Source organism: Rhinoderma darwinii, chromosome 1 (genome assembly GCF_050947455.1).
Source record: "Rhinoderma darwinii isolate aRhiDar2 chromosome 1, aRhiDar2.hap1, whole genome shotgun sequence".
Taxonomy (NCBI): domain Eukaryota; kingdom Metazoa; phylum Chordata; class Amphibia; order Anura; family Rhinodermatidae; genus Rhinoderma; species Rhinoderma darwinii.
In genome coordinates this window covers 201,594,255-201,616,823 of record NC_134687.1, presented here as the reverse complement: position 1 = coordinate 201,616,823, position 22,569 = coordinate 201,594,255, and the positions used below count along the sequence as shown (strand labels likewise).

General features: G+C 43.3%; 1 protein-coding gene across 1 annotated transcript; it reads right to left on the bottom strand.

Moving 5' to 3' along the window:
* Window positions 1–2,322: 2,322 nt before the first annotated feature.
* Window positions 2,323–6,223, bottom strand: LOC142739199 (C-X-C motif chemokine 11-6-like). Its single transcript, XM_075849800.1, has 4 exons — window positions 6,139–6,223; window positions 5,872–5,986; window positions 5,165–5,257; window positions 2,323–3,307 (listed from the first exon to the last, which is right to left on the bottom strand). Exons 1-4 carry the CDS (start codon window positions 6,197–6,199, stop codon window positions 3,247–3,249), a joined length of 330 nt encoding a protein of 109 aa, XP_075705915.1. The 5' UTR covers window positions 6,200–6,223; the 3' UTR covers window positions 2,323–3,246.
* Window positions 6,224–22,569: the final 16,346 nt, after the last annotated feature.

Below are 22,569 nucleotides of genomic sequence, written 5' to 3'. Positions count from 1 at the left end.
ATAGTGCACACAGCGCTCCCCCATTGAATATAGTGCACACAGCGCTCCCCCTTTGTACATAGTGCACACAGCGCTCCCCCTTTGTATATAGGACCACACAGCACTCCCCCCTAAAGTGTCATACAGAGCTACCCTCCCCCTTGTATATAGGCCCACACAGCACTCCCCTCCCCCTTGCATATAGGGCCACCCAGCACTCCCCCTTGTATATAGTGTAATGGAGCACTCCCCCCCTCCTTGAATATATACACAGCACTACCCCCACCTAAACAAAATATATATTTTACTTACCTTGCCCTGTGGCGGTCGCTCCAGCTAGACGGATGTGAATCCTCCAGACTAAATGCATGCGCAGACCAGCATGATGCAGTACCTCATCACGCCGCCCTGCGCAGGGAGTCTTCCCAGCGCATTTTAGGCTGCAGGCCTAATGTGGCCTGCAGCCTATAATATTCATTTGTATCGGAGTCCTGAGGACTAGCAACGCCACCGGCATGAGGGGGACCATACGGTTCGGGCGGCCATTGGCGGCCGCCCGAACCGCCCTAATGATGATCTGCCAGTGCCGGCATCCCTCTACTCGTTTCATTGACGCCGGGTTCTCCATAGCAGCACGCATGCAGAGCCTCATCTGAAAGGGGCAGGGATAAGCGAATATGTTAGGCTTTATTTAGTCGAATGAGTGACTTTCCGCACAGAACTCCATTGTGGAAATTCCGCAGCGTTTACGCTACATGGGAACCCGGCCGTAATGTTCAGTATATGAGTACTTCTGATTATTTAAACCTGCTTAGAACAGCCACACCTTGCCTGAGCAACAAGGTGCCTTTTTTTGTTTAATTGTGCAGTTGTTTATGGTTTGCGGTTTTAGTTTTGACTCGGACTGTTTTGCCCTGACCTATATCTATCTATGGTTTTGCCCTCTGCCAGACCTGAGCTTATATTTGCACATTCACACTTTTTTGTTAGCGATTCTGGAGCCACACATTGGAAATACCATCTGTAAACCATTAGCGGTTGCTATTAGAAACTACTCTGGGGACACAACCTGGGTATGTTCTAATCTATTATTGATATAACACATCCACACTCCTGTCGAGAGGCCTGACGTGACACAACACAGACAACCTTTTCAAAGTTAGACTAAGGCTTCGTTCACACCTGAATCGGGGTTCCGTTCGTGGGTTTAATCGGCCCTTTCTATCAGGTAACCCATGAACGGAAACCAAACTAAAAACAAACGGAAACCATAGTTTCCGTTTGTCACCGTTTTGTAAGGTTTCTGTTGTATTGACAGAATCAATAGCATAGTCAACTGTGCTATTAGATCCGTCAAAACAATGGAAACCTTACAGAATGGTAACAATCAGAAACCATTTGCAACGGACGCCTTACCATTGAAATCAATGGTAATGCAAATGGAAAGGTATAGTTACGATTTGTTTCAGTTTGGTTTCCATTCATGGGTTCCCCTGACAGAAAGGTCCAACAGAACCCATGAATGGAACCCTAATGCAGATGTGAACAAAGCCTTAGCTGTGTCTTGGTGTAGACAAATGAATAGTGGAACATTGTTTTAGAACAAATCATTGTATTAATTTAGTAATGTTAAATTATATAAATACATGGCCAATAGCTTTAAATGAAAGTCAAAATGTCACTCTGTAAATAAATTTATGTAAGGAGGGGTTGCATCAAATCTATATCATATATTTGTAATTTGGAATCGGTCAGCAGAATATGCTGCCCTGCAAAGGGTCTGTTCTCCTATTAGCCAAAACGGTACAAAAACCATTGTGCCATTTGGCTAATAGAAGAATTCAAAGAATACATCTGACTGATAGTTTTGAGTCCAGTGTATTCATGAGAACAGAACTACTCCCGCCTGCACAGAAACCAACGGTCACTGACGTGGGCATAGGGAGGCGGTGAGAGGCGTGGGGAGCGCTCTCCTCAGGAATACACTGGGCTCATAGCTATGAGTTTGTCATTTTCTCTGAACACTCCTAAACGGCACAATAATTATTTGTATCGTTTTAACTAATAGGAGAAAAGACCTGTCCTCATACTATGCTGCCCTTATGCAGCTTAAAAAGCTAACAGATCTGCTTTGCCATGGCCTAAGGAGTAGTTAAATTGAAAAACCAGGAAGAAATCTAAAAAAATGCCACATAAGATGAAAACAAAGTGCATACATACCAATAAAATTAGGTACTTACAACAAGAGTATAAGGTGAGGGATCAGGAGGAAAAAAAGCATAAATAAGACATGTAACTGACAGCATAAGGGGAATCATTTGATTTATTGTTTTGGGGTTTTTTTAAACTTCATTTACAGTTTTGTATTTTTTTAATTTATTATTTGCCTTTTTGGCATTTTAGCAAAGACTTTTTTTATAACAATCTACAATCACAGGTTTAATCGTAATACAATATTTACATATTAAATATGTACACACACATTATATATATATATATACACACACACACACACACACACACACACACACACACACACATTTAAACAAAGTGTGTTTTTAGAAAAAAAACAAACAACTTAGGATAGAGCAAAAGGACGTAATAAAAACCAGCAAGAAAAAAACACTATGTAATGTAGTGTTCATACTAGTTTTTCTGTTGTATTTTTTTGACAGGCGTGTCTGCAAATTCAATATCCCTGAACATTTCAAGTGGTATTTTGTTTTAAGCAAATAAAGCATATATTTAATAGAAAGTTATGCAATTTTCCTTTTCAATATACTGAATCAATTCTTCATGGGTTTCAAGATCTCTGCTTTCTGTCTTTCAAAAGGAAAATCTATAGTTTACGTACAGAAGATAAAAAAATTTGTCCTGGTCAGTAAAGTTATCAGAGCTATGCCTTGTAATGAGCCATTTACCTCTGTGTCCATCACATGTCCGGGACAGATTTTGAATGACAGCATGCAGAGATCATGAGAATTTGATACAGAAATTTTATTTGGAAAAATATATAACTTTTCATTATATAATAAGTTTGTAGATTTATTTGTTGAAACCATAATACCCCTTTACAAATTTGTATTTGAACTTAATGTTAAAATAAATTGCATATGTCTGTAAATAGCCCTATTAGCAGAATAAACAAATATATACAAATTTAGGAGGCAAAATACAAACATATTAACTTATACAAAAAGTACTAAAAAAACCTAATAATCTAATTCCGATATAGCTTTTTGGCTGAATCCATGATACAGTAGGCCTTTATGAAGTAATTTTTCCCAATGCTGTATGGTGTCTGATAACTTGGATGTGTTTAGTTTTCCTAGAAAAACAAAACAAGACTTATTAATCTCAGAATATTGCTTGGCATACCTATGAATATAGATTTACATAATTACTGTAAAAAACTATCTATACAACCAAGGGTTAAGTGGGTAGTTGAGAGTGGGACCTATGGTCCTCGTAGCTTCTGCATTGGGTGCAAGTAAATGCTGTACAACAGTGTATTTATCTAAAGGAATGATTACACTTCTACCAAATGGATTGAACATACTGTACATACTGTCTGCCACCTCAGAAGAATCTTTCTGTGTCTGTGTATATATCATCATTACCCCCTGAGTCTTCCGAGTTGTCACAACTTCCTTTTCCCACACAGAATTAAGGGCAACAGAGGTCTCTTTGTCTAGTCAGAAGACCCTTTGGTGCCTTGCTACAAAATAGTAGTTTCGAAATTGGGAACTATGAAAATGCTATTTCTTTAAGCAGTTTATGACTACCCTCTATATGTATAGGGCGGGCGGTACAGGCCCCTAAAGCCCGTGCCATAATATATATAGTAGTGTCCATGACCGCGGACCGTCGGGATTACTCAACCCCCGAGGGCCGTAGCCATTGATCTGTGAGCGCTGGCCTGCTTCTCCTCCCCAGGAGGTGCCAGCGCTCACTTCCGCTGCCTTCTGTGTCCCATAGGGTGCGCGCGCTTTCTCGTGCCTGGCCTTAAAGGGCCAGTGCGCGCACATAAAAATAATCATCAATTAACCCAAGATCACGCTGGACTATAAAAGGGCTCTGCCCTCTCACTCATTTCCTGAGCATTGTTGTGTTTACCCGGGTTAGTCTTGCAAATGGTCCGTTATGTTATCCTGTTTCCAGTGTTCCCGTACCTGCTACCTGTATCCTGTGCTACTGTTGTTCCTGTGCCTTAGAAAGTTGGAGTCGTGTTGTGCCATCGGTCATGCCTGCTGTGTTACACCACGCCTGGTGTCTGCTGCCAAGGTCCCATCTGAGCCTAGTTGTTACTACTGTCTGAACTGCTACAGGTACCCTTGGGCTTGGACTATATAGACATTGACTTGGTACACAGTTTGGCCAACTGCTATCCCGCTACGGCGGTATGGCCCAGTAGGTCCACATACCTACAGATCATGACATCGCGACATCTAACTAGACCCAACACAGTACTAACAGTGACAATGGTCACTATAACAGGGATAATTTTCCCTGTAACTGGGACAGTCCATAATAACAGAAAAATAAATGTAAAAAAAAAATACACCTAAAACACCTGCCCTCAAAAAAATGCTTTTCCTGCCAATCATTGTCTTAATGATAGCCCTGACCCAATAAACCTAAAATAGACATGTAATATATACAATTTAGACAAATATATTAAAATGTAGACAATGACTATTAAGAATGATGATCACAAATAAATAGTCTAGTTTAGGATAATGCTATATTATTACCAGAAAAACATATTGTGAAAAAGTAAAAAAATATATATTCATCTGACCTTTTCATTGCTTACCAGGCACAGCACCATACATTTGGTAGTGACTGTGACTAGTAGTGCCTCTTTTTCCACATCAGTCACATTCAAGTGAATAGGACTGAGTTGCAGTACCAGACACAGCCATTACCGATTGTACGGAGTTCTGCCTGGTAAGCAATAAAGAGGTCGCAGCGCTCACAAGACCTGCCCTTTCAATCAGCTAATCCGCGGGGGTCGGAGTTTCTAAAAAGAGGTTATCAATATAAAAATCCCAGAAAACTCCTTTAAAGTACCAGTTCAAGGAAATGTTTCTAGAACTGCTTCTATGAAAGATCACAATTTTGATGGTTTTAATGCTAACGTTTACCCCATTGAAATAAATACTTACATAAAGTAAATACTTACTTATTTTTTCCTCTCAGTATCGCTTTTACTTCTCGAATATTAGGATTTACACACTTTATGGAAGATGTTTTTTTGGAGCTTTTTAGGACAACCCTACAATGGAAAAAAAAAAGGAACTATCAAAATGTACTTCATGATATAGTATCATTATCAAACTTTAACATAGCAAATCATATGTACTGATATGGCTCTGTTCACACCACATCAGAGCCCTTCGTTGGAGGTATATGTTGGGAGGATTGTATACCATACATGGACAGCGATGTCAGGGGATTCCACAGAGTCCCGGAGCAGAGCCTATGTTAGCGCTCTGTCCGGGACTCCAGCTTTGGGGAAGCCCCAGACATTGCGTGTTCATTCATGGGATTCAACAGAGTGCCAGAGCAAAGCCTATACTAGCGGCTCTGTGTCCCACGGGCCGCAGATGACCGCCTCAGGGGCCGCGTGCTTGAGACCCCTGGTTTAGGCAATGCTCTGTGAGCTAAACAACCTGGACTCCAGACTGATACATTGTAGCAAACTTGCAGCTAATGATGTTTTGAGCTCACAAAGTATCTAATTGTGTATACTGGATACAATCGCATCCACTGCTCAGCTGAAAACATGTATAGGTATGTACAGTTTGTTGCCTCTGAATGTAAACCTAACAGATTTTAGTATTATGATGTTACAAAAAAAAAAATAGATTTTATACTTCGAATACTTACACATACTCTTCATTTTCACATTTAGAACTTGGTGGGAATATTTCCAGCCGTATTACTTTGTTCAGATTAAGTTGTTCTACAAGTCTCCTACATCTGCACCGCTTTCCGCGTGGTACTAGAAATAGTAAATTATAATTGGGAAAGTAAAGTTAATTTTTTATAGTACAATATTACATGAATCTAAATAATCTCTTAGATTGTTATTACTGACATGCTAATAAAAACAACACATAATAGATAAACCAGATCAAGCTTAAATGACTATACCTTGTGCAAGAGTAACATTGAGCAGGAGCACACATATGATGAGAGAAATCTTGAAGACCATGGTGACAGATTGGATGAAGCACTTTCTACTGAAATATCTGAAAACGCTGCTGAGTGGAACTGCTATCCATTTATACACGCTGCATTGCATCACTGTTGATTCTAATGTGGGAGGGTGCATTTTTTTGTTCACAAGACTTCTAATAAACCCTGATAATGCTAAACTGAAACTGTAATGTGATTCCCTGGGATTTCCCCAATCCCACACTAACCTTTGATTCTATTAAGCTGCAAGAGATATATTTTTCAGAATATACTATGTTATTATACTAAAGCATTAAAATATCAAAGGTAAACCTAAACCACAGAAAACAGTAGAAAACATACAAGTTTTCAAGTCAACTGGAAATACTTTTAGGGCCTGTATTAGTTTAGGGTTCTGTATTTAGGGGCCTGTATTTAGGGGTCTGGTCTGGGGTCTGTATTAGATTAGGGGGTCTGGTCTGGGGTCTGTATTAGTGTAGGGGGTCAGGTCTGGGGTCTGTATTTAGGGGTCTGGGTTCTATATTAGTTTATGGGGTCTGTATTTATGGGGCCTGGTCTAGGGTCTGTATTAGTTTAGGGGTCTTTATTCAGGGGTCTGTATTTAGGGGTCTGGTCTGGGGTCTGTATTAGATCAGGGGGTCTGGTCTGGGGTCATTATTAGTGTAGGGGGTCAGCTCTGGGGTCTGTATTTAGGGGGTCTGTATTAGTTTGAGGACTGGGGTCTGTATTTAGGGGGTCTGTATTTAGGGGTCTGGGGTCTGTATTAGTTTATGAGGTCTGTATTTAGCGGGCCTGATCTAGGGTCTGTATTAGTTTAGGGGTCTTTATTTAGGGGTCTGTATTAGTTTAGGCCATGCTTTCTCTCCTCCTCACAACATGAAGTGCATGTGAGGAGGATATTTTTTGCAGCCCCCTTGTAGATAGCACCCCCCACCTCTGTAGATGGCACCTTCCACCCCCCTTCCTGTACATAGCGCTACTGTAGCTCCCTGAAGGAGCAGAATCCCTCTGTGACGGGGATTCCGCTCCTTGATGGAGCGCTTGATGTCTCTGTCCATATATGGACAGTTACATCAGGGGCAACTCCTGAAGCGGAATCCCCGTCCACAGCGCTGCCGGAGCGGTGGCCGGAGATTCGGCTCCAGGAGAAGCCCCTGACGTCACTGTCCATAGATGTGTGGCACTAATTACAAGGGGGATGTGTGGCACTACCTACAGGGAGCTGTGTGGCACTACCTACAAGGGGGCTGTGTGGCACTACCTACAAGGGGGCTGTGTGGCACTACCTACAAGGGGGCTGTGTGGCACTACCTACAGGGGGCCGTGGACAGGGAGGCCTATATGTACAGGGGGCCGTGTCACCGCATGGTGATTTGGTATTGGTGACTGTATGACACTGTTATTTGGTCATTATATGGTGTTATTATTGGTCATATTACTGTGATAGTGGGAGAGATATTATTTGGGGGGTGTGAAATAACAGGTGTCACGGTTATTTTCAAATTCTATATTCAGGCTTGATTATGTTATCTACACATTCAGATTGGTTTTGTTGCTCTTATTTATGCACTCTTTCTGCTTCTGCTTCTTTTACTCCGAGAAAGAATCACAGAATGAAGTCTGAAGCACAGACAACTTTCACGGAATGACAATTCTATATGATTCCCAGAGAAGCAATCAGGAAGATTTATCTTGGGTCTGAGCTGAGGGAATAGCAGAGCCAGGTGTCTGTAAAGACTCTGGCTGCTACAGATGTTTTGATTGTTCATAGACTTTTATGATAAAGCCTGGACCTATTCCAGCAGCATTTGGACTTAATATAAAAGTTGGACCTTATTTTTTTCTATTTGTTTAGGCCAGTTATAGTGTAAAATACCTGATCCCATGATCCAACTGAAATGCACATTTTACCTGTTACCTGAATTTTGGTGCTCTGCTGGTGAACTTTGACTCCGCCCGCTGGAGTGTGGTGTCGGCTGTGTAACACAGCCGTCACCCTCTGAGTATGGAGTGAGCTCAGCCCGTGAGCTCCATAATTCCCCTTAACCCCTATCACGTACAGTTATGTGATATTGTAATGATGGGGGTAGGGAAACAGACAAGTGAGCCCTAATCTACACGCCACTCAGTCCCTGCCTACTTGCAACGACCCACCCTAGGCGACGGGGTACAACTGGGCGACGGTCCCTACACTCAATAAGTGCACGACAGACAAACAGACAAGGGAACACAGAACCTAAGGGAAACGGGGCAGTTGCCCACGGCAACACCGTGAGCAAAAAGAGTAGTAAACAAGCCGAGTCAAACCAGGAGAGTGCGAGGTGCCAAACGCTGAGCAGGAGAGTAGTGAACAAGCCGAGTCAAACCAGGAGAGCACGAGGTACCAAACGCAGAGCAGGAGAGTAGTCAGCAAGCCAGGGTCAATACGAAGCAGGGACAAATAGTACAAGAAGCTGCAGCAGGGCCAGGAAACCAACAGAGAAGATTCACAAGCAAGGAGGAACAGGAAAGGCAGGTATAAATAGACAGAGGGCGGGAGCTAGCTCCGTCTGGCCAGGCTGCGATAGGCTCTCCCACTCCTAAGCCTGCCATCCTGAGTGGTGGAAGATGGAGTCAGTCTCACAGGCCTAGAAGCAGGTGCAGACTGATTACCTATGGGCATTGATAAAGAAGCTGTGCCTGGCAGATCCTTTACAGATATTGTGTTAAGGGGTTAATTGGTCGCCAGACGGCAGCACATCTCCCTGTGTAAACAGGGAAATGTGTTGCTGACGTAATGGAAATGTATGGGGATAAATGATTGTAGTGCAGCTCTCTCGTCCAAATACATAACTGATCAATGTTCCTTGTGAAAGGAGCGAATGAGCGTCGATCAACAAGCTGACCACCAGCGATCAGATCCTGTGGAAAGTTGATAAATATAGATTATCGGTAAATTTCTTTAATATGTCTTTTTCGCCCCGGAGATTTTCAGAGGTTATTACATTTTTTAGCTATCTCACCCTGGTCCTGTGGTGCAAGGCGAGTATGGCTAGCCTCCTGATTTACGTTGTTGTTTGGGCGTCATATTATTTATGACCGAATTTTCCAAAGTTGGACTGCCGCAAACTCAAAAACGTCTGAAAATACGGAGCTGTTTTCAAGGGAAAACAACTCTTGATTTTCAGAGGTTTTTTATGCCACTCGCGATTTTCGCTGCGTTTTTTACGGCCGCTTTTGGAGCTGTTTTCAATAGAGTCTATGAAAAATGGCTCCAAAAATGTCCCAAGAATTGACCTGCACTTATTTTTCGCTGCCTTTTTTCTACGCTGCCTTTTTTCAAAACGGCCACGTAAATAAACGGCCCGTTGGAACAGAACGCCGTTTTTTACATTGAAATCAATGGGCAGATGTTTAGAGGCATTCTGCTTCCGATTTTTCTGCCATTTTTCTGTCGTTTACGGCGCGAAAAATGGCCAAAAATAAGCTGTGTGAACATACCCTTAGTTCTCAAGTCAGTAAACCCTTTCAGCCGTTAGCCCTTGTGCCATTAATCTCTGAACCAGAGGTGTAGCTAGGGGCTTAGTACGGGGTGAGGTGAAACACATCTGAGTGGGCCCCAACCCAGTGGCCCTCCACACAGTATAATGACCCCTTAATGGCCCACACACAGGATAATGCACCTATAGCTGCCCCTACACAGGATAATGTCCCTATGGTTTCCCCCATACAGAATAATGCTCCCATAGCTGCCCCCACACAGTATAATAACCCCTTAGTGGCCCCCACATAGTATAATGTCCCCCTAGTGTCCCACACACATATAATGACCCCTTGACGCAATATCACTTAACTGTACGGGTTAATGGTTAAAGTGAAGTATGGAGCGATCTCACGGACGGAGCTCGCTCCATACACTGTGGGTGACAGCTGTGTTACACAGCCGACACCTCACTTCACTTTGATTCCGCCCGTTTAACACCTTAAATGCCGCGGTCAATCGCGACCGCAGCATTTAAAGTGTTAGAATCAGGGGGGCGCCCCCTTAAACAAGCCATCGCGCCCCCCGCGGCATGGTCGGACGGTAACAACGGTAGTTATGGCAGCCTGGGGGCCTAATAAAGGCCCCCAGGTCTGCCATCTTTGTACTCCTTTGAAGCTCTGCCTCCGGCAGGGTGTCAAACGAGTCTGTCAGAATCACGATATACTGCAATACATTGGTATTGCAGTATATCACGCAAGCGATGCAACGATCGCTGCTTCAAGTCTCGTAGGGGGACTAATAAAATAAGTAAAATACAGTTAAATAAAGTTTCTTTTTTACAGTTCCAAAAAAAATAACGTTTTAAAAGTACAAAATAAAACCCTTTTCAAATTTTTTCCCTAAATCAATGTTAAAAAAATAAAAGTTAATATAACTGGTATTGCCGCGTCCGTAAAAGTCCGAACTATCACAATATAGCATTGTCCAACCCCCTCGGTGAATGGCGTAAAAAAATAATTATATATATATATATATATATAACAGGCAAATTGCTTGTTTTTGGTCACCTTAGCGCTCCAAAAAAATGAAATAAAAAGTGATCAAAAATTCGCATAAACCCCAAAATGGTATCAGTGAAAACTACAGCCCGCCCCTCAAAATTTAAGCCCAACATCGCTAAATTGATGGAAAAATTAAAAAGTTATGGCTCTCAGAACATGGCGACACAAAATATTTTTTTAATTTAGCAAATAGTTTTATTTTTTTAAAAGTGGTAAAACATAAAATAAAACATATTGGCATATTTGGTATCACCGTAATTATATCAACCTGTACAATAAGGTGATTATATAGTGTTTACCGGCTGATGGTTGCCGTAAAAAAAAAACCTCCAAAAAATGGCGTAATCGCTGTTTTTTGGCCATTTCACCCCACAAATAATTTTTTTTCAGCTTCCCAGTACATTATGCGGTACAATAAATGGTGACATGAAAAATTACAACTTGTCCCGCAAAGAGCAAGCCCTCATATGGCTATATAGACGGAAAAATATAAAAATTATAGCTGGAGGGAAGGGGTTAATGGCCCTCAAACATAGAGTCATCAAATAGTAGCCTCCTGTAATGTCATGCTCACTTATAAGTAAAATAGAGTGGTTTTGAGGAACAGTTGCCCAGTATCTATTGTCTGGCAGTTGTACTTTAAGCAATCGTCAGCAAAATAATTTTCCTCCAGACATCTACCCTTTAAAGGGGTTGTCCACTACCGGACAACTGATGACATCCACCGGATAGGTCATCAGTATATAATCGGTGGCGGTCCTAAACCCTTACCCTGCACCGATCAGCTGCTCTGGCTGCCTTTGGTCACTGGACTCCATGCCTGAAGCAGATGGTTCCGATCACGGAATAGTGGCCGAGCTGCAATACTGAACCTCTGCTCCTATTCAAGTGAATAGGTACAGAGCTGAAGTTCGGCAGCACAACCGCTATGCAATGTACGCAGCCAACCGCTTCCGGCTCCGTACTTTGCATACTGTGCAATGACATCTGAGCAGCTGATCGGTTTGGGGTCCGGGTGTCATCAGTTGTCTGGTAGTGGACAACCCCTATTTAAGTCTTCGAGCACATTTTTATAAAAAAATATAAAACAATGTATTAGAGGATTTTAAACAACTTTCTTTATTGGTTTCTATTAACAAAAATGTTTACCATTTTGACATACCTCTTCTATGTTCCCTGGATACATAGAAGCTGTATCTTGAACTCAAACCCGAATCCATCAGGTCAGCAGGACTGACTGCTTCGGTGACAGCGGGTCAGACATGCAGGATCCACCTGTTAATGATCACATCTAAGTCATGAACTTAGATCTGATCGATAACAGATGGATCCTGTGCAGGGGCATCAATAAAGGCACATGGGCCCGGTGCAAAAGTCCTTCTTGGGTCTGCCCAACTTCTCTTTATTGCCATCAGACATGAGTGATATTGTCTGCTGGGCCCTGTATCTAAGCCAACCACATTGTAGGCTTAGATACTGGGCCCAGAGGACACAATGCAGAAGATGAGGAAGCAGCACTCCAAGTGAAAAATGTAATTTATTCACCAAAGGTTCACATCAACGTTTCACCTTCTTAATGAAGGCATGCTCAAGCCCCAGCGGAAAGTATTCTTATACTTACCCTCCTCGCTCGTGAGTTGGGTTCTCTTCTACTTCGGGCGCAGTGCGGATCCTGATGCCATTTAGATTCACAACGTCATGCGTGGTACACATAACGTTTTGACCAGTTGCGTAGCTATAGGGGTCGCAGCGGTCGCACTTGCGACTGGGCCCTAAGCCTGGAGGGCCCACGGGCCCCCGTTGCCATACAGCATGCTTCCTAAAGAAATCTTCTGTGCCGTGAAGCCGGCACTTCCTGGTTACGGTCACGTGACACGGCTTCCAGACAGTGTAATGGAAGAGTCGGTGCGGAGGACTCCAGGTAAGCTGCAGTCTAATGTAATGTATTGTGATGTAATGTGTTGTGTTGTGTTGTAATGTAATGTCTTGTAATGTATTGTGCTGTTTGCGGAGGAGAGGGGGGAGCGTTAAATCACAGCCCCCCTCCTCTCTCCACAGCAAACTGCACAATACAACACAATACAGTATAGTAACACATGACTGTATGAGAGCGGGGCTGCGGCTGTGTAAGACAGTCACTGCCGTGCTCCTGAGTCCTGACATGTGCGCGCCGTCATGTCCGCTGCAAAACACCCCCATGTTCTGTCTTCAGTGCCTGAACCGCCGCTCATTAGTGCAGCGCCAGCCGCATCTCCTCATGCTGACCGCGCGCGCACTTCCTGTCAGGAGCGGGGCAATGTCTGTATTACACAGCCGCAGCCCCGCTCTATAACGGCGGAGATCAGAGAAACCGCTCATCTCCGCCGTTATTCCCATGAATGCTGCGATCACAGCTGACTGCAGCATTCAGGAGAAAATGAGAAGGGGGATGCCCCTGGATCGTGTCACAGGAAATTCCTGTGACGTGATCTAGGGCCATACCATATATGGGCAGACAGCCCAGGGTCCATTGAAGGACCCCAGGGCTGTCTTACCATATTTCTTGTTGTTAGGGCATACTTAGGTATGTCCTAACAACTGCCTGTGTACTATCAGTACACAGGCTAATGTACTGGCATATAACTGATATATGCGAGTACATTAAAGTTTAAAAATAAAGTAAAAACAAAGTAATGTTAAATAAAAAAAATACACATTCACCTTTTTTACAATAAACATTAAAATAAGTCTCAATACATAAAACATACACATAATCAGTATTGGCGCGGCCGTAATAACCTGCACAACATTTTTTTTGCATCATTTATGATGTGTGCGCTGTAAAAAAATAAAATAAAAACTGGTTTCTATCACTTATTGTGGGGCACGAGGTGCGATGATGAATTTAACCTCCATGTGCCTCATATTCAGGGCTCATTTACACGAGCGTGTTATACGTCCGTGCGACGCGCGTGATTTTCACGCGCGTCGCAGGGACCTATATTAGTCTATGGGGCCGTGCAGACAGGTGCGTGATTTTCACGGAGCGTATGTCCGCTGCGTGAAACGCACGACATGTCCTATTTTTGTGCGCTGTTCGCGCATCACGCACCCATTGAAGTCAATGGGTGCGTGAAAACCACGCATGTCACACGGAAGCACTTCCGTGGGACAAGCGTGATTCGCGCAACAGCTGTGAAAAGAATGAATGAAAACTGTAAACAGAAAAGCACGTGGTGCTTTTCTGTTTACAAACATCCAAACGGAGTGTCATAATAATGGCGGCTGCGCGAAAATCACGCAGCCGCGCAGCATACACTGATGACACACGGAGCTGTTAAGTGCCTTTTGCGCACGCAAAACGCTGCGTCTTTTGCGTGCGCAAAACGCACACACTCGTGTAAACCCGGCCTAATAGTAATTAACCCCATCATGTACCTCACACATTAACCCTTTATGACTGAGAAACATGATGGGGTTAATTACTATTAATGTGAGGCACATTCAAAATTCAGCATCACACCACGCACCTCACATTAGAAAACGAAATAACTTTTTTTTTTTTTATTACTGTTCACAAAGTGAACGAAGTATCGGTATCGAAGTCCAAATTTTGGTATCGTGACATCCCTACACTGTGGGTCACGTCCCCCTGGGGGTTCGTGTGAAGACCTCCGGGGGGTCGCGAGTCGCTCACCGAGGTCCCGGTTCGATTCAATCCTGGAGCAAGGAGCTGACATCTCCTTGATCCAGCATTCACTGAGCGGCTCGACGCAGGCAGGCGGGATGTAGCAACATCATCTCACCTGCATGCGCTGAGTCACTCATAGCACACACCGGAGGAGGCGAAGGATCCTCCACCCGACGTGGGAACGGGGATAGGTAAGTAATTATGCTATTTTTCTATTATGCACATATGGGGGCATTATACTGTATGTGGGCTGATAAGATGGGGGGCATTATACTGTATGGGGAGCATTATACGGTATGGGGCTGTTATGGGGGGGCATTATACGCTATGGGAGCATTATACTGTGTGGGGGCATTATACTATGGGGGCTGTTGGGCAAGGCGTCTAGGCATAGGCGCGCGCAGGGGTCTGATGATGATGGTGGTGTTGGGGAGTGGTAGGGGGGCCCAAGCTGAATTCTTGTACCCGGGCCCATGAGCCTTTAGCTACGCCCCTGGTTTTGACGCCATAACTCTGAAAAGCGTCAGGACGTGTGCTGTGCCCGGAGCCAACTCAGGAGCGAGGTCAGAAAGGGGCAAATGCAAGATTTTTAAGGGGGAATTCGAAGCACATACTTTTTAAACAATTTTTTCATCCCGCTACCCTCTGTTTTTTTACACTATGAGTATTAGGCAATATGTGCTGACAGCTAAAAACCAGCGTAGGTAATGCCACACTCAGTGCCCCTTGTAGATGGTGCAGCACACTGCCCCTGTAGATAGTGCTACACATAGCGTATGTAGATAGTGCCACAGTGCCCTGGGTAAATAGTGCCGCACACTGCCCCCTATAGATAGTGCCGCACCCCCTGTAAATACTGGCACACACACCCCTCTGGTAGATAGTGCCACACCCCCTGTAAATAGTGCTACACACCCACCCTTGTAGATAGTGCCACACACATTCCCTTGTAGATAGTGCCACACACCCCATTTATACATAGTGCCATACTCCCCTCTATGTAGATAGTGTCACACTCCCCCCTTTGTAGATAGTGCCACACAACCCTCCTGTAGATAGTGCTCGGGTGCCCACCAAACAAATAAAATAAAGAACGTGTACTCACCTAGCCCCGTTCCCACAAAGAACATAGCTCCACAGCCACCTCAGTTCTGAGGCGCTGACACAGGATCCTTGCGTAGGCCAATGCGATCCAGTCACATGATTTTGCCAGCATGCACATGGATCCTGTAGGGATCTTATAGGCTGCGGGCCTAACGTGGCTTGTAGCCTAGTGAAAAGCAGAGCAGGGACCAGGCTCCCTGCTTTGCCATAATATTCAATTATATCTGTGTCCTGAGTACACAGATACAATTGAATGTGGCAGTTGCCCAGGGCATGCCCAGTGCTAGCAACGCTACTTGTATGCAACGGGAAGTCCCCTCCACTTGTGCCCGTTATTGTAGTAACAGGGGCCTGTGTAGTTTATTACATAGGCCCCAGTTAATACAGAAACACTGGATAGACGTGGTGTGGTCGTGGTCCCGTCTGGCTGCGGGGGCAGCCCGTAATTGCGACCGATGTGAACCCCAGAGCTAGGCCACTGATTCTCCGTGTCAGAGATACACAGGACCTGCTGTCACAGAAGCCGAGTGCAAGATACAGCTTCTTTATATCCAGAATACATAGAAGTTGTATCTCAAAAAGATTTAAAAGTTGTTTAAATCCTCGAATACGCTGTTTTAGTAAGAAAAAAGAAAAAATTTGCTGAAAGCTTTACATAGCCTTTAAAGGAACAGTGTCATCACAATTTTTTTTTTAATATGTTAAAGATGTTAGTGCTTTATTAAAAACGTTTATATTTATTTGTGTGTTTGTGTTTTACTTTTTCTTATTTTTACACTTTTTCTTCCCTATGGGGGCTGCCATTTTTTGTTCCATTTCTGTATGTGTCGATTAACGACACATACAGACATGGAATACGGCAGCCACAGTCCCATAGGGACTGCGAACGGGTCCCGTCCCATCCACTTCTGTGTACGCCGTCCGCTCCCACACAGTCCAATTTGAAATTGGCGCCGTCCGGCGCCATTTTCCTGTGGACCGGAAGTCGCGGCCGGACAGTAAGATTACTACTTCCGGTCGCAGCTTCCGGACTTGTGCACTTGGACCAGCGGCAGCAGACGGAGCGGACGGGCCGGAGGGAGCCGCGGCGGCAGGAGCAGGTAAGAGATTTCAATGTATGTTCGTGTTTGTGTACGTTTACTACTGTATGTAAACCTACTACACTGTGTGTTAGCTCAAAAAATGGCGACACACAGTGTAGGAGGTTAGACCGTTCAAACCCCTCGTTTATCCCGGCACTAGCCAGGATAAAGGAGGGGGGGGATGCTGAGAGCTCACTAGAGCGAGGGCTTTTTACCCAATTTTGCAATGCTGCAATTTTGGGAATAGCTCCATCTAGTGACCAGCAATGGGAAATATTATAAATTAGAATCTAATTTATAATATTTCCTGACTCGTGAAAAAAATAAAAAAAATGTGAACAATGTTTAATCACCTACACACTAAATGTTTAATTAAAAAAAAAAAAAACATGTTTTTCTGGCAACACATTCCCTTTGAGCAAAATTCCCTTAGACAAAGTGTCATAGAACTGTAGCTCTTAACTAAATAAGACCTTTTGAGCAATAAGTTATTCCTTGATGTCCGCAGCAGCGACAATGTTTTTTTTATCCCCCTGGAAGATAGGACAGACAGTATCAATTAACTAATAATTTAATTAGGCCCCCTATATAGGATATACGCTAGAGAGCCACATACTGTAAGAAGTGTTTTTATTATGCAAAAGTAGTTATAAATATATATATATATATATATATATATATATATATAGGTAGAGATAAGCAGCACTCTGCGACAGATTCCAACACGGTAATGGGTGCAAGCAGGTAATCCAGATCTGTGGATTATAAGACATAAACGAAAGAAATCCCACAGCACTCCGATGGTTCCAAAAAGTATGTGATTTATTCAGTCAACAGCTGCAACGTTTCCGTCCTGCTATAGGACCTTTTTCAAGCATAGTGACACAGCAATACATGCAGGTATATAAGACATGTGCCTCATTGCCATAATGATGAATCATTAACATAGTGCACAGATAAAATATTGTACAAGATATAAGTAATCATATAAAAAACATATGCTACAATTGTAAACTGTGTGTAGAGTGATAAAATCCAGTGTAAAAATAAACATACATTTAAAAACAAGCTTATTGTAACCTGATTATCATATTAATCAAAAATGTGACCATATGTGTAGGGGCAGAGCTATCAGGCCACTCACCAATCGCTGACCTTGTATGCAAATCAGATATGCTAATCCGTGTTCATGCCAGACTCATGTGTAGGGGCAGAGCTATCAGGCCACTCACCAATCGCTGACCTTGTATGCAAATCAGATATGCTAATCCATGTTCATGCCAGACTCATGTGTAGTCTGACTATATGGCGTCTTCTAAACCGTACTGCGCATGCTCGTGTCGTCATCCTGGAAGTGTCATGTTGCATAGCAACAACACAATGCATAGTTTACTACGCAGGCGTAAGAGGTCAATGGTAAACCTCTACAAACTAGATGATGTATAACAACTAGAAAAGAAGGGCCATTCCTATAGGTAACCATTAGCAACAAGTCTGCACATCAACAAAGCGGACAAAAGTCCAAATGCGATACTGTCCAGTGATCCAATCAATTAAGTCTGAGGGACATGTGTACAGCGAAATATGCAAAATACATCAAAGTGAATTATTAGTGCACAGATATTTCATTATTATATAAATTAATATGAGCAAATATTAATTATTTTTATTTATATTTATATATTTTTTACTATTCTGTTGCACACGAGCACTCGGGCTCACAGATCCACATAACAATGGATACTGTAAGATCGAGACAAGGTCCGCAAGCCATCCCACTCCATCGTCATGAACAGGGATCGATCCCGAAAACCAAATACTCCTGCGGAAACAGATAGGCAAAAAAGTAAGAAAAAAGTTTCATTTTTTTACATTTTTGGGATATATATTAAATAAATCGAAGAATGTATACATCTCCCTCGTGGATTTAAAGGATCTACTGTGAGAAAGAACAAGATAATATTAATTATAACTCAATACAAGTTAGCGTAGACAAACAGACTTGTCTCATATGTCGCACATCACGTATGGAAACCTAGATCCAGTCTTGGTAAGTGGTCCTGAAATTCTGTAATCCTCTGTAGAAAGAGAAAAGGGAGGATATATATTAAAAACAAATCAATATACAGATCATGTATCACATGTGTGTGTATATATACATTCATTAAGGAAGATTATGGCAATGAGGCACATGTCTTATATACCTGCATGAATTGCTGTGTCACTATGCTTGAAAAAGGCCCTATAGCAGGACGGAAATGTTGCAGCTGTTGACTGAATAAATCACATACTTTTTGGAACCATCGGAGTGCTGTGGGATTTCTTTCGTTTATATATATATATATATATATATATATATATATATATATATATACAAAAAGTAGAACTCATCACTCCTAAAAAGCTGTAGATCAGACGCATATTACCGCAACGGCTGAATCAACTCCTTGACTTCAGGATAAATAAAGAAGTGTTGGTTTAATCCTTACAAAGTGAGAGATGTTTCGGTTCAATTGGTATGGCCATCAAATATAAAGTGCAATGTCATAAAGTGCTAAAAGTCTTAAATGGATTAATAAAGAGGGTGTAGAGGCCAATATTAAAATATAATTATTATATTACAGACTTACATCGCTCTAAAGGAAAGAATGTTCATAGTAGCATCCACTGCGCATGTCCAAGATGGCGCAGTTGCGAAACACAGTGTATGCATTCCAGTAATGTTCTTCCATCTTGGACATGCACATTGGATGCTCAGGGATGATGTAAGTATATAATGTATTAATTAGATTTTATTATTGGCCTCTGCATGCTCTTAATTGATCCATTTAACACTTTTCATAATATAGTTAATGTTCTGTGTCGCTTTATGACATTACACTTTACATTTGATGGCTATACAAATATGTATTATATCTGTGTAACTTTTTATATATTTAGACTTGTGGTAATGTATTTAAAGTGTCTAAACTGTCATGTCTAAGATGAGAAAATGCCAAAATAGGCCTAATGGTTGAGGGTGGAAGGAGGGGGCGTCAAATTAATGGATAAGGGCCTGTTCACATTAGCGTTGCCCTTCCTGAGGGGTTCCATCAGAGGTTTCTGTCAGTTTAACCCCTCAACCGAAAGGCATGCTGAAACCTTATGTTCCGTTTCCCTCACCGTTGATCTCAATGGTGACGGACACGTTGCTAAAGGTTTCCGCTTGTCACCATTGTGACACGGTTTCGTTGTTTTGATGGAATCAATAGCGCAGTTGACTGGGAAACGGAAGCTAAGGTTTCAGTTTGCCTTTCCGTTGAGGGGTTAACCAAACGGAAACCACAGATGGAACCCCTCAACGGAAGGGCAACGCTGATGTGAACACAGCCTAAGGCCTTATTCAGACGAACATGTAATACGCCCATGTGACGGCTGTTGAAACAACGGACCTATATAATTCAATGTGGCCGTTTACACGGCCGTTGTTTCAACGGACCGTGTGAAGGGTCCGTGAGAAAATAGGACATGAGGGATACGTGATATCGTGTCCCGCAGCATACAGCACGGATGCACCTCGGACGTGAAAAACTGAAGTTTTTCACGTCCGAGATACGCAACACCCGTCTGAATCTAGCCTAATTCATATAACCTAATAAAAATAGTGGTCTTGAAACTAAGCTGTACTCCATAATTTGGTGTAATTATGTAGTAACACAATCCATTTAGTATTTTCCCTTTAGAGTACCTCAAACAGAACTTCCTCTTTGTTTTTGTCATTATGGTGAAATAGCAAAACTTTCACTTTGAATCATTCTTCTGCATTTTAAAGGCTGTAAATTATTTCTTAACAAAATAATAAAGAAACCTTTCCATGTCTGTGTTATTTTTACCCTTATGTTTAACTTATTTGCAAATGGAAAAAGTATTTTTTTTATTTTTTATAATACCAGTGGATAGAGTTTTATGGAATGGGTAAAGAATGTTTTTGTTTAGGCTTATGTACACTACGGTGTTACGGGTTTTATGGGCCCATACTGTACCTTCATGTGCCAATAATTTTATGTGGCGGCATGCTCCATCACATCTTATTTTATTGAGGTGGAACATGGTGGCACATGGAATGCTTACCGCTATAATATGAGCTCATCGGCACTCCATGTGCAAACGTACATGGTCTGTGCACATGACATTGCCGTTTACATTGCAGTTCGATCAGATTAATTAAATTTATATAAAATACTAGAATAAATCCATACCTTCAACGTGGAAACGAGGCCAAACCACTCAACTATGCATGAAAACATAGGAACTCGGGTGCAGAAAAATGGCAGCAGGTGCTCTGGACCGATCAGTCAAAATGTTAAATATTTGGCTGTAACAGAAGACAGTTTGTTCGCCAAATAGCTGGAGAGAGGTACAATAATGAGTGTCTGCAGGCAACAGTGAAGCATGGTGAAGGTTCCTTGCAAATGGATTTGGGGATTGGTCAGGATTAATGGTGTCCTTAATGCTAAGAAATACAGGCTGTAAAGGATTTGCCAGACACAGCTTCTGTGTCGACGCCCGTGGGTAATCAGTCTGCACCTGCTCCTATGTCTGTGAGACTGACTCCATCTTCCACGACTCAGGATGGCAGGCTTAGGAGTGGGAGAGCCTATCACAGCCTGGCCAGACGGAGCTAGCTCTCGCCCACTGTCTATTTATACCTGCCTTTCCTGTTCCTCCTTTGCCTGTGATTCTGCTCTGCTTGTTTCCTGGCTCTGCTGGTGCTGCTTGAACTACTGATCCTCTGCTTGTTATTGACCTTGGCTTACTGACCACTCTCCTGCTCAGCGTTTTGTACCTCGTGCACTCCTGGTTTGACTCGGCTCATTCACTACTCTCGTTGCTCACGGTGTCTCCGTGGGCAGCTGCCCCGTTTCCCTAGCTTCTGTGTACCATTGTCTGTTTGTCTGTCTTGCACTTACTGAGCGTAGGGACCGTCACCCAGTTGTACCCCGTCGCCTAGGACGGGTCGTTGCAAGTAGGCAGGGACTGAGTGGCGGGTAGATTAGGGCTCACCTGTCTGTCTCCCTACCCCGTCATTACATAATCACAGGACCATATACCTTGTCTACCCTGGTCCCTGACACAACTATGGACCCCCTTGAGACCCTGGCTCAGCAAATGCAGGGCCTCTCCCTACAGGTCCAGGCCCTGGCTCAGAGGGACAACCTGCATGATGCTACCCTGTTAGTGCCCCCCACCTCACCTCTTGAACCCCACCTCAAGTTGCCTGACCGGTTCTCAGGGGACCGGAAGACTTTTGTCTCCTTTCTGGAGAGTTGTAGGCTCTATTTTCGCTTAAAGCCCCACTCCTCAGATTCTGAGAGCCAGCGGGTGGGTATAATTATGTCCCGGCTCCAGGACGGGCCCCAAGAATGGGCCTTCTCCTTGGCTCCTGATGCCCCTGAACTTTCCTCGGTTGATCTTTTCTGCTCTCGGGTTCATTTATGACGAGACTGACAAGACTGCGTTTGTCGAGAGTCAGCTGGTGACCTTACGTCAGGGTAAGAGACCTGTTGAGGAGTATTGTTCTGACTTTAGGAAGTAGTGTGTAGCTTCTTGGTGGAATGACCCTGCCTTGAGGTGCCAGTTTAGATTGGGTCGGTCGAACGCCCTGAAAGGCCTGCTAGTTAGCTATCCCTCTTCTGACTCCCTAGATCAGGTTATGGCTTTAGCGGTACGACTTGACCGACGTCTCAGGGAACGACGACTTGCACGTTTTTGGGCCTTCTCCTCTGGCTCCCCCATGATGCCTCCCGAGGTTCCGTTGCTTCGTTCTTCCACGGAAGACTCGGATGTACCTATGCAACTCGGGGCCTCCGTGTTCCCCCAACAATGTAGAGAGTTCCGCAGGAAGAATGGTCTCTGCTTCTACTGTGGGGATGACAAGCATCAAGTGAACAACTGTCCTAGGCATAAGAATAAGCAGCCGGAAAACTTCCGCGCCTAAGTGATCATCGGAAGGTTACTTGGGCGCAC

Coding starts and splice junctions, on each gene's coding strand:
- LOC142739199 (XM_075849800.1), bottom strand. CDS start 6,199: ATGGTCTTCAAGATTTCTCTCATCATATGTGTGCTCCTGCTCAATGTT. Junction 5,987..6,138: donor CAATGTTACTCTTGCACAAG/GTATAGTCATTT, acceptor TACTATTTCTAG/TACCACGCGGAAAGCGGTGC. Junction 3,308..5,164: donor ATACTGAGAGGAAAAAATAA/GTAAGTATTTAC, acceptor TTGTTTTTCTAG/GAAAACTAAACACATCCAAG.